This window comes from Osmerus mordax, chromosome 7, assembly GCF_038355195.1.
Source record: "Osmerus mordax isolate fOsmMor3 chromosome 7, fOsmMor3.pri, whole genome shotgun sequence".
NCBI lineage: Eukaryota > Metazoa > Chordata > Actinopteri > Osmeriformes > Osmeridae > Osmerus > Osmerus mordax.
In genome coordinates this window covers 17,334,811-17,347,310 of record NC_090056.1, presented here as the reverse complement: position 1 = coordinate 17,347,310, position 12,500 = coordinate 17,334,811, and the positions used below count along the sequence as shown (strand labels likewise).

At 49.9% G+C, this 12,500-nt stretch overlaps 2 protein-coding genes across 2 annotated transcripts in view; one reads left to right on the top strand and one right to left on the bottom strand.

Annotated features, from left to right (window-relative positions):
* The window catches only part of cacna2d3a (calcium channel, voltage-dependent, alpha 2/delta subunit 3a), an 87,030-nt gene that overhangs the window by 64,070 nt on the left and 10,460 nt on the right, over window positions 1-12,500 (top strand). Inside the window, 4 exon segments of the mRNA XM_067239132.1 lie at window positions 10,330-10,391; window positions 10,586-10,630; window positions 10,847-10,909; window positions 11,794-11,864. Coding sequence (XP_067095233.1) covers window positions 10,330-10,391; window positions 10,586-10,630; window positions 10,847-10,909; window positions 11,794-11,864 — 241 coding nt within the window.
* LOC136946406 (leucine-rich repeat and transmembrane domain-containing protein 1) lies at window positions 1,556-5,996 on the bottom strand. Its single transcript, XM_067240723.1, has 4 exons — window positions 5,628-5,996; window positions 4,178-4,565; window positions 3,764-3,969; window positions 1,556-2,191 (listed from the first exon to the last, which is right to left on the bottom strand). The coding sequence occupies exons 1-4, from the start codon at window positions 5,641-5,643 to the stop codon at window positions 1,692-1,694; spliced, it is 1,110 nt and encodes a 369-aa protein (XP_067096824.1). The 5' UTR covers window positions 5,644-5,996; the 3' UTR covers window positions 1,556-1,691.

Genomic DNA, 12,500 nt, shown 5'->3' with positions numbered 1-12,500 from the left:
TACACACGCAGGCGCACGTGAGCAGTGTGTGAGCGTCCCTCGCACACTCGCTGAGGGGTGTGTAAGGGGTTAGAGGTGACTTTGACTTCACTCCTGGGGTGTCAGTTCACATGGGGTCTCACTGATGTCATAGCAGCCGCTTAGGTGAAAATGTGTGTGGGATTCTTTGCCGCCTAACACACACACACATACACATCAAGCAACCCCCCCCCCCACAGAAACACACACACACATCAACCAACCTCCCCCCCCACAGAAACACACACACACATCAACCAACCTCCCCCCCACAGAAACACACACACACATCAACCAACCCCCCCCCCCCACAGAAACACACACACACATCAACCAACCCCCCCCCCACAGAAACACACACACCTCCCTACAGACTAGTGGAAAGGGTCAAAGAAAGTTCCAATACGCACATACAAACACACACATAGCCACACGCATGATCCAGACATTGAAGTTGAAAAGCATGATCTGTGATATGTGGAACGGATTTTTGCTTTTTTTTACGGTTCATGTTGAAATTAAAGGTCAACAGGGATATTTAAAAGTTCACTGTGTAGCGATGACACACACACACACACACACACACACATAGCTACAGCCCCCTTCCATGTCGGGTCTAATCCATGATCCATACAGAGCTTTTTCTATCTCGTTATGTAAAAAGGATTAATACATTCTACAAGACAGTTGGACACAGAGGTCTCTGGTGTGTGTGCAGTGTAGACATGTTAGAACGAGGACACAGAGTTGTGTGTGCGTGGCCTGCTTCTATGGCCTTCCTGTCTGTCCTTTGCAAAGCTTGGTGTCACTTAGCCAATGAACAGACACAAAACATCTTTTTGTAACAATTTTCTTTTAGTTTGTTTCATTATTATTGCTTTTAGAATCACTCTTTCAAAAATTCGTTCAGTGATAATTTGTTATCATCACACTCATACACGCGCACAGACACGCACACATGCATACACACACACATACACACATGCATACACACACACACGCACACACACACACACACACACATAGTAGTACAGTATAATCATCCACTTCCTCCACCTACTAAAATTCCTTCTAATCACTTCTAAATGAGACCAGAACATGACACAGGCCTACTTAATGTATCAACAACCATTTAGAAACTAAATCTGCCGAAACCCAAATCAATTCATACATTTACATAATACAACTACTGTGGCTACAGAAAAACAGTTATCTATATAATATGCATTTCTATCTGATATAAGATAAGCTGAGATAAAATTGGAATTGATATGTTTAGAATCTTTGGCCTGCCCTTCACACAGATACTGCTATTTATTACTCTACAGTTTTCATAGTGCATAGACACAGTTTGGACGCTGCCCCCCTACTCACACACACACCACTCACACACACACACACACACAGTAATATTTACCCCTCTTCTCTAGCAGCTCCTAGGTTGACTGGTGAAGGTCAGGCTCACAAAAAACTTGACAGAGCTCACACACTCTTTCTCACACACACACACACACACACACACACACACACACACACACACACACACACACACCACACACACACATACACACACAGTGTTGTCCGGTGATAATGATAATATCGGGACCAACTGGGGGGGTCCAGGTTTCCAAGTTCAGGGGGGGTCAACAACCCGGCTGGCGTCCTCCCGTCTCCTAGGCGATGGCGTTCTCCAGCGGCTCCTTGTCGTCCGTGGTGGCAGCCTTGGTCCCCTGCCCGGCCTGAGCCTCCGCCTCCGCCTCCTTGTTCTTCTTCAGCTCCCGCTGGTACTTGGCCATGATGGCGGCGTAGGCACAGCCGTACACGGCGGCGGCCACCATCATCAGGAACACGATGCCGCACACCACGCCCGTGATCACCACGGTGGCGATGGCGTAGCGCAGGTTCACCGGGCGCGGACGCTGCTTGGGCTCGCACTCCGGCAGGCCGCCCCCGCCGCCGTGGCCCTCGGCTCCTCCCAGGGGGCTGTGCATGCCCGGGCTGAGGTGGGCGTGGCCCCGCAGGGAGCGCTCGGCCTCCAGATGGTGGATGTTGGCGAACAGGTAGTTGTAGCTGGTGGTCATGCAGGTGTGGAAGAGCTGGTAGGGAACGGCGTGCAGCTCTTTGTTCTTCATCTCGTCCGGCTGGGAGCACAGGACCTCATCCACCAAGCCGCCTGGGAGAGATGGGTCGGAAAGGAGAGGGAGAGAGACCATGCGACAGAGAGAGAGAGAGAGGGGGGGGGGGGGGGGGAACAGATAGGGAGATCAAGTTATCGTTTCAGTTTGTGAAACCTGTTGTTGTTTTTCCAGCATTCAGGGTCTTACTTCTATCAGTCTAGCTAAAGGGCTTCTGCTTGGTCTCTCAGTATCATCTGTACACAGAGACAGAGAAGCTGTCCAGTATTTAAAGCACAAGCTGCTTATCGTTTAGTGTAAAAAGCCTTATCAGACTTGGAAAAACATATATCTCGTCGACAGCGTAGTGACAACAATTGTCGATAAAATCGTCCTCGCCATCCATTCTGGCCTGATCCAGTCTCCTAGCCTAAGCACTTTCTGCAGTATCTCTGACTACAGGACAAGCTTCCCTCTCTCGAGATTCTCTCTGCTGTTTTTCTTTATTTGTTGGTCTGTTCACTCACTGAGTCCTCCCCCCCCCCCGGCCCACACACACTGTCACGCTACACTGCCAAACTGCCCTCCCCAAGATGGCTTCCTGCTTCGCCAAAGATGACCCAGAAACAAGTGACATGTTAGCAGAGACAGTAGTTAGGACAGTAGTTCCTTGACTGTCCCCTCTTGCCTGCCAAGCCACCAGGAAACTAGCCATTTTATGGTGCCGTATTTCACCTGTGAAGCGAGGTTAAGCAGTTCAACTGCTGTGAAAAAAAAGATGATAAAAGCGATCAATCTATTCCGGCGTGTTTCAGCCTGGGGTGGAGAGGTGGAGGGTTGGGGGGGTGGCGAGTGAGGCGTGGCGTGGGAGAGGCACCGGGCTTCAGATTGTGGACGCCACAGAAAACAGCTGTTACATGGCTCTCACTGGACTCACCTTATAAAAAATAAAATAATGAAACACGTGCACACTTGCTCAAAGGCTAGACGAGATTGCGTGGAGGCGCACAAACACATACATGCAGAGACCGCGCGTGAACAAAATGTGACATCGCTCTAAGCAGATTAAATAGCTGTAGCTCTCATGGGATATTATATTTTCGCATCACGTATCTGGAAAACAGGGGTTTTGGCGCACCATACAAGGTGTGTGTGTGTGTGTGTGTGTACACGCACACACACACACATACAGTGAACAGGTCATACCCTTGTTGTGTAAGCTGGTCTTTTGGACTTAGAATGGAGCCCTGTGACCTGGTTATGTAAACCCAGCTTGGCATTTAGAATCACTGTGTAACCTTATTAATAATGTAATGTAGCTTGATAGGCTAATGGACCGTTTGATCCAACATGGAGGATGACTGTGAAACCTCCTGTCTCCACCATTAGACCCAAGGGTGTAGCGAGGACTATACATGTAGATGTGTGCACATCCACAAACCCGATTGTCACTTAAAAGAGTTTTCAAGAAGAACTACCGTTTCAAAAGAACTCGTTTTGCATTCCCCTACTAAGGTAGCACTAGCATGCGCCGTCATCTTCCTCTTCGCTTCCTCCCCAAAATGGAGCCCAGTTTCTCCTACCTCTGGTCTAAGCCCCCAGTACGTCCTGCGACCGGCCCCAGGTCCTACCTCTGAACAGGAAGGTCTCCAGCCACAGCTTGAGCCCTATCAGGTGGCAGTCACACCTCCAGGGGTTCCCCCGCAGGCTCAGCCCGTCCAGGCGACCCAGCCCTTCCAGCAGGGAGCGGTCCATGCGCTGCAGCCGGTTGTGGGCCAGGCCCAGCCATGACACATTCCTCAGGCTCTCCCCCATCGCCCCCGGCAACCCTCCCAAACTGGAGGGAGTGGGAGAAAGGGAGAGATAGAGAGAGAGAGCATTTGACTCAACATTTGCATACTTGCTTACATACTTCAGTGCTTTTGGCAAAATAATTCATCTTCTGTCTGAACTCTGTAAGTACTGCATGCGTGTCCACATGGCTCCTTCAGTGCCGCCATACCACACCCTCACACAAACCCAATTGGCGGAGAGCGCTGTAACACCTGTTGTAGGAGAGGTCGAGGTGAGTGAGCGACCGGATAGGTCCCAGCAGCCGCCTGTCAAGCTCCTTCAGCGTGTTATTGGCCAGACTGAAGCGCTGCAAAGCCCTCAGCCCCAGCAGTGCCGAAGCCGACACGGTCGTGATGGAGTTGTTGGATAGGTCCAGAACACGAAGGAGGGGAGTTTCCCTCAACGCCATGGAACCCAGGCCCCGGATACGGTTGTCCTGGAGATAGAGTTCCAGAGTGTCCGGGTGCAGGCGCCGCGGGATGTCGTATAAGCCCCGCCCCCGACAGTCAACCACCTTGGAGCGGTTGTCGCACATGCACTCCTTAGGACAGGAGAGGGATGGAGGGATGAAGATGGAGAGGAGGAGGAACAACTCTACTGCTGTGGAAGTAGAGAAAGAGACAGAGAGAGAGAGAGAGAGAGAGAGAGAGAGAGAGAGAGAGAGAGAGAGAGGGGAGGAAGGAAGGAAGGAAGGAAGGAAGGAAGGAAGGAAGGAGAGAGAAAAATATTTTACACACACACACTGACATGCAATCAGAGATCATGGGCCTTTCTCTAAACAGATGCAAGATGTCTCCATTTCCCAAATCCGATTTACATCCGATCCCTCAGCCACACACACACACACACACCTCTTGCCTTTTCCGTCTCTTTTACCTCTATCCCTCTCTCTGTCTCTATCCCTCTCTCTCTGTCCTTTCTCTGTTAGATAAACTCCAGAAGGTGTTTGATGTGTGTGTGATGTCGTTGTGTGTGTGATGTCGTTGTGTGTGTGATGTCGTCGTGTGTGTTGTGTTGAGTGTGTTGTGTTGAGTGTGTTGTGTTGCTCTGAGGTGGCCTGTTCTTCTTCTCTGCCGTGGAGTCAGCCGGAGGTCAACTGGGGAAAGGTTCCATGTGATAGCTGGCTAGTTTAACGTGAGAAATCCCCTCCCCCATCACACACACGGAGACACACACATACTGTACACTTGCATGCACACGTGCTCACACGCACACAGACACACAAACGCTCACGCTCTTGCATACTCGCGTGGAGGCACGCACTTACACTCGCACACACACACGCACGCATCAGCTGGATTGAGTGTTATTGTGGAAGGCAGGTGGAGAATGAGGTCAGAGAAAGCAGCATCTTTAGTCAGGGAGATAAGATGTGTGATAAATGTGTGTGTGTGTACAGTGTGAGTCTAGTGTGTGGCGTGTGTGTGTGTGTGTGTGTGTGTGCGTGTACTATTTCTGGCATGTACAGCACTCATGGACCAACAACATAATTGTTCTAACAACACTGTAGACAATATCAATGCACACATTCCAGCACTGTCGAACAGCATTGCATCCCTGATAATCCTCCTAGTGTGCGTCTCTAAATCTCCAATGCTTAACGACAAGCGGAGAGTAACACAGGAGGAGTCTGACAGGTCCGCTGTCTCCTGCAACTCTTACCTGTCTTAGCTGCCATTCCGGGTCTTCCCAGGGGGTGAGCTGGGAGCAGAGTCCGGGCCAAGTTGGCACCCAACGGTCCGGTTAGCAGTCCGGCTAGCAGTGGGTTAGCGTGCGGCTAGCGGTGCGTTAGCGCTGCGTCTGTGTCAGTGATCCATCAGACGGAGTACGGCAGTGGGCTAGCCTCCCCCGTTCCACAGAGAGCCCGCGTGGGTCGGTCTGGGGGGGGGCGGAGGAGTGGAGGATTAGCGACGGACCCCCCCCACTGGCTTCAGGACCCCTGAGCCCTGCCTCCACGGGTGGGAAACCCCATTAGAGAGCAGAGACCACCGAGAGACGGATGGAGAGAGATCGAGAGAGAGATCGGAGTGAGCAGTCACACTACTAGCAGCCAGCCAGCTTAGGAATAACTGAACTGGACTGTCTGCCCTCCCTCCCTCCCTCCCTCTCTCTCTCTCTCTCTCTCTCTCTCTCTCTCTCTCTCTCTCTCTCTCTCTCTCTCTCTCTCTCTCTCTCTCTCTCTCTCTCTCTCTCTCTCTCTCTTTCTGTCTCTCACTCACTCTCTCACTCTTTTGATCTCTCTATTTCTCCCTCTCATTCAGCCACCTTCCCTCTCTATCTCTCACCCTCCCGCCCGCCCTCCCTCCCTCACCCCCTCTCTCACTCTCTGCTTCTCCTTCCCCCTCTCTCTCTGTCCTACTCACTTCACTTGGTCTCCCTAGGCTGTGGTCTCCCTCACCCCTATCCCCTTCCCCCTCTCCCTCTCTCTCTGTCTCCCTCTCTCTCTCTCTCTCCCTCTTCTCTTTCGCTCTCACTCTTCTCTGTATCTAAACTTACATCAGACTTGCACTGGCTGCTATTTACATCTCTCTCTCTTTGTTTCTCTCTCTCTTCCTTCCTTCTTTCTCTCTCTCCGTTTCTCCCTCTCTAGTCAAGCGTGTAGTGTGGTGAGTGTGACAGTGTGTCATCTCACAGTAGACAGCTGTGCTTCCTAAATCACCACACACACACACACACACACACACACACAGCTCTACAATGCCTTACAAAGTATGTTACTCTGGTAAATTCGGAACTGAAAATACTAATGGACAGTAATGCAGCATCTCAAAGAGCTTTCTATCCCTCTCTCTCTCTCTCTCTTTCTTGTCTACCTCCCTACTCTTTTTCTATCTTTCATTTCTATCTCCATACTCTCTTTTCTTCTATATTTCTCTATTTTTTGTCTCTCATTACCTCTCTGACACATACACACATAGCAGGATATTAAGCTGTTGTGGTACGTGTGTGTTGAATATACATGTTAAGTGATAGATTCCAGATTCAATGAGTGTAGGCTGAAACGGAAGCGAGACAGAAAGACAGATACCGGATAAAGAGAGAGATAAAGATAAAAAGGGAGATAAAGAGAGAGATAAAGAGAGATAAAGAGAGAGATAAAGAGAAAGAGAGAGATGGATAGGGTGGACAGAGAGATCGAGGAAGCTTAACGATGGATTCGTTTTGAACAATAACCATGATTAAGAGTTCCCAATCGTGCCCTTGCCTCGTAATAATATCAGCGTTTTATATAACAAGCTTTTAATTAGTTGATTTGTTTCAGCAGATGCTGCAGGACAGCAGCCAGACAGACACACACACAGACGGACGCAGACAATCTGCGAGGCGGACACACACACACACACACCAATGTTGATGCATGCAGGCAAACGTTCTGTGGATGTGCGCACCTGCACACACAGCCGCACACACAGCACATATTGTTGACCTCAGCAGACAGAAGGTTGTGCTTGTGTTGCTTCTCCAGCCTGCTGACGGGCGTGGAGCGCACAGAGAGATCCCCACTGGTCACTGTCACACACACCTCGCTGGTCATGCTCAGAACATCAAGCTAGCATCAAACAGATCAAACTAACGATGAAACTGACCAATGCTGGAACGTTAGTTTCCAGGTCAGCACAGATATGCCTTTATGAGTGTGAATGAACATAGCTTAAATACATGTAAGATATACTGTATATACATATCCTGCATATATTTATTTATTTATTTTATTCAGGACAGTAAGAGATTTTATACTTTTAAAATTGAGATTTCTCTTCAGTCTTTTGGAGAGTGTAGATTGTGGATTAACTGTCTGTTTTTTTTGTGGGTTTTAATGAGTGCAGCCAGAATGTCATCTCTCAGTAGCGTCTCCAGAGCAGCTCGTTCTGTCCTGGCTGTCTCCAGGGCCAGAGATGGCTGTCTCCAGGGCTCTGTCCTGGCTGTCTCCAGGGCTCTGTCCTGGCTGTCTCCAGGGCCAGAGATGGCTGTCTCCAGGGCTCTGTCCTGGCTGTCTCCAGGGCCAGAGATGGCTGTCTCCAGGGCTCTGTCCTGGCTGTCTCCAGGGCTCTGTCCTGGCTGTCTCCAGGGCTCTGTCCTGGCTGTCTCCAGGGCTCTGTCCTGGCTGTCTCCAGGGCTCTGTCCTGGCTGTCTCCAGGGCTCTGTCCTGGCTGTCTCCAGGGCTCTGGCCTGGTGCCACCTCTCCTACGCCAGCCTAGCCAGGGAGCTACGCTGAGAGGCTAACCCTCCCCGGCGCCCGCAAAATCCTGCATCTCCCTGACAACTGTGTGTGTGCGCGTGTGTGTGTGTCCTGAAGCTATTTTCCCTGTCAGTTTGCAGTTCACGATACACGCGTAAACTACCCTTGTACTTCTCCCTGACAGAACTGTGTCTGTGTGTGTGTGTGCGTGTGCACAGGCGTGTTTATGTGTGCTAAAGCTGTTTTGCTTGTTCATTAGTTAGTAATCCATACACACATGAACCACACTTGTTCACACACGTCAATACAGAAAACACAACAACTGTACTTACTGTGTGTAAACACACACACATCTTTATTACAGTTTTTTCCGATTGCTTAAGCACAATTTTGAAAGCAGGGCTCACTTTGTCCAAAACACAACACACGATTCACACAACCAGACACACAAGTAGCAGAACACCTTCAATCATTTGCAAAATGAAACACATCGTTCAAAACTATACAATCATTTATAAAAACCCAATTCTGTCACCGTATGCCACACACATGGTTCATAAAATTTGACTCTGTTTGAAACAGTTACACACTGTTGTGCACAATTTAGAGTAAGTATATTGCATTATTTCGATCAAATCGTACATTTTAGTTCAGAACTCTGCTACGGCTGTTGACCAGCAGACCTCTGCATCTGTAGCTTGTGACTTCTCGTGTGTGTGTGTCTGGCTGCAGGTGTGTGTGTGTCTGGCTGTAGGTGTGTGTGTGTCTGGATGCAGGTGTGTGTGTGTCTGGCTGCAGGTGTGTTTGCGTCGTGTCAGAATCTGATAGCTTGCGACACCGAGGAAAGCTGTCTCTGATGGTGACTGTTGAAAGGAACTGGCTCTGGATATGACCAGCTAATCTGCACCTGTTCCCCTGTGCTGTGGCTAAAACAGGCCTGCTGAGAGACACACACACACATACACACCCTGCTATTTAGACACACACAAACACACACATACTAGGGAAGCTCTCTATCTGCCCCCCCCCCCTTCTCTCTCTCTCTCTCTCTCTCTCTCTCTCTCTCTCTCTCTCTCTCTCTCTCTCTCTCTCTCTCTCTCTCTGTCTATCTGCCCCTGTCCCTATCTCTGTCCCCCTTTCTCTGTCCCTATCTGCCCCTGTCCCTATCTCCGTCTCTCTCTCTCTCTGTCTCTACCTCTCTCGGTCCCAGGTCTCTGGAGAGGGGGATGAGAGAGGAGCAAGAGAGAGGGGGATGAGGGTGTGTGTCAAATTGGGTGATCCTTTCCTGGCCCACTCTAAAACTGCCTACGCATTCCATGCCAAACCCCCCCACTCCCCGTTTGGCTGAGAATCCTGTCCAGATCTGTGTGTGTGTGTGTGTGTGTTGCCCGCTGTGCTGAGCCTGATGGATGTGAGGGGGCCTCTATATCCCGCGGTGATCCTCAGAACAAGACCAAGAGAGAGATGGTGCGTTTAGGAGGAGGAGGAGTGGAAAGGGAGGAGAAGGAACAGAGGGAGAGGAGGTGAGGAGGAGGGGGAGCAGAGGGAGAGGAGGGGAGGAGGGGCAGCAGAGGGAGAGGAGAGGAGGAGGAGGGGGAGCAGAGGGAGAGGAGGGGAGGAGGAGGGGGAGCAGAGGGAGAGGAGGGGAATAGAGGGAGGAGTATCAGAGGGAAAGGAGGAGGAGGATTAAGAGGAGTTGTGGAGGGGGAGAAGGAGGAGTAGAGGTAGGAGGAGGAACAGCAGGATGGATTTCATTTCGTGTACTAACACCCACAAGTACACAGACCTCTCGCCTGTCGGATGATAGGTCACATGGACATATCAGCCTCCAGCTATCCTTTTACAAGGTGACCGTCAGGAAAAACAAAACAAAATGGCCGCTTGTTGACTAGGATGTTTGTTTTTACTCCTCTTGTCTGGAATGTCTGTTTAGGTTTTTGTCTGGTTGGTATTTTTGGATTGTGAAGGTATTTTTTGTGTGTTGATGCCGGTCAGAGAGTGTGTGTGTGTGTGTTTGTATGTGTGTATGTATGTAATTTTCATCAGATGAAGAGGATGGATGCGATTGTGACACTGGTGTCACACAACATCATAGAGCACACCCACACACACGTGATCCGACTAACACCCCACCACCGCCACACACACACACACGTCTCATGTTTTATCTCTCTCTTTTTCCAGCTGTGGGGATCCAGATGAAACTGGAATTCTTCCAAAAGAAGTTTTGGACAGCCAGTAGACAGGTACACACACACACACGCACTTATGCACACACACACGCTCACACAGACAGACACACACACACACATACGCACACAAATATTCACACACAAACAACACATGTTCACGTATGCACACGCACGCGTGTTCGCACAGACACACACACATTTGGACATACACATACATGTTCACACATGACTATTCTCCCATGTTTCAGTGTGCAGCACTGGATGGGAAGTGCTCAATCAGCTGTGACAACGAGGTGAGGTTAACATCTCCTGTCCATCTGCCTCTCTCAGTATTTCCTAACATCTGCTTCACTCTCTCTCTCTTTCTCTCTCTCACTTTCTCGGTCTCTCTTTCTCTCCCTCTCTCAGTATTTCCTAACATCTGCTTCTCTCTCTCTCTTCAATTCCTTTCTTCTGTTTCACTTGCTCTCTTTATCTTGACCTCTGAAACCTATCCTCTCATTCCTCAGAACATCAACTGTTACCTCATTGACAACAATGGCTTCATCCTGGTGGCTGAGGATTACACCATGGTGAGAAACACACACACACGCGCACGCACCTGCGCGCAAGGACACACACACACACCCACCCACGCACACACAGCTGCCTGGTGAAACGCTGGGTCATGAGTTAGTCTTTCCTGTCTAGAATCTTCTGCTCTCCTGTACATCCTGATCTGCTCACAGTGGATGAAGAGCACGCAGTCACCCAGTCCTGCTGGACGCTGCTGCTCTCCTGGGGTTCTCAATCTGGAGAGACAAACAGAGAGAGACAGAGACAGAGAAGAGACATTGAGACCGACAGAGAAAGGGAGAAAGGACAGGGACAGCGGGAAAGAGAAGAGGGAGACAGAGAAGAGAGACGGGAAGATAGAGTGACAGAGACAAAGAGGTAGAGGGAGAGACAGGGAGACAGAGAGGGGAGACAGTAGAGACATAGGAAGATAAGGAGTCAGAAAGGGGAGCCAAGGAGTCAGAGAGGGGAGACAGGGAGAGAGAGGAGCGGAGACAAAGAGGCAGAGGGAGAGACAGGAATCCAGAAAGTGGCGAGAGAAAGGGAAACAGAGAGCTCCTCCTATCATGTGCCCTCTATTGAGCTGTCACTGAGCATCTTGTCACTGGACGCTTTCTTCAGTTAGCCTGTTTATGCCTCTCTCTTTCTGCCTCACTACTTCGCTAGTTCACCATCAGTCTCTCGCTCTCTCCTCTCCTCTCTCTCTCTCTCTCTCTCTCTCTCTCTCTCTCTCTCTCTCTCTCTCTCGCTCTCTCTCTCTCTCTCTCTGTCTTTCTGCCTCACTCCTTCACCCTTTCACTCTCTCTCTCTCTCTCTCTCTCTCTCTGTCTTTCTGCCTCACTCCTTCACCCTTTCACTCTCGCTCTCTCTCTCTCTCTCTCTCTCTCTCTCTCTCTCTCAGACAGGAAAGTTCTTTGGGGAGGCAGAAGGGGCAGTGATGAATAAGCTGCTTATAATGGGCTCCTTTAAGAGGTAAGTATGTGTGTGTCTGTTTGTGTGTGTGTGTGTGTGTGTATATTCATTTGTTTGTGTAAATGTGTGTGTGTGTGTGTGTGTAGTAGTAGTTGTGTGTATAAGGGTGCCACGTCAGACAATTAGCCTATGAGAGCATGTCTCCTCCAGCGCTGACAGCCGCTAACCTGGTCAATCACGTTGAGCTGTTCAGCGGTGAGCTTTAACCCCACATCCAGCAGAGTTCTCCGGTAGGGGATTAGAACAAATCTGTTCCTGAAAGGAAGGAATTAGGAGGAATGGGATGTCTGAGACCCCCCCCCCACACACACACACACACACTCAGTGCATACACACTCAGACACACAATCACACCCATGCATACACTCATGGACACATGCACACACATACACACACATACACACACACACACACACACACACGTACATTCACATATCAACACACAAGGACCCAAAAAACAGAAAGTACACATGCAAACAGAAACACACACAGGCACAGACACACACATATGTACACATACTGTACATATGCCAGAGAATGCACACACAAACACACACACGCTCTCTCTCCGACAAACACACACACATTCCGAATAACACATGTTGGCTTTTCTGATGCTGGAAAACCCTGGGAGCT

Coding starts and splice junctions, on each gene's coding strand:
- LOC136946406 (XM_067240723.1), bottom strand. Junction 3,970..4,177: donor CTCGACCTCTCCTACAACAG/GTGTTACAGCGC, acceptor CACTCCCTCCAG/TTTGGGAGGGTTGCCGGGGG. Junction 2,192..3,763: donor GGAGACCTTCCTGTTCAGAG/GTAGGACCTGGG, acceptor CATCTCTCCCAG/GCGGCTTGGTGGATGAGGTC.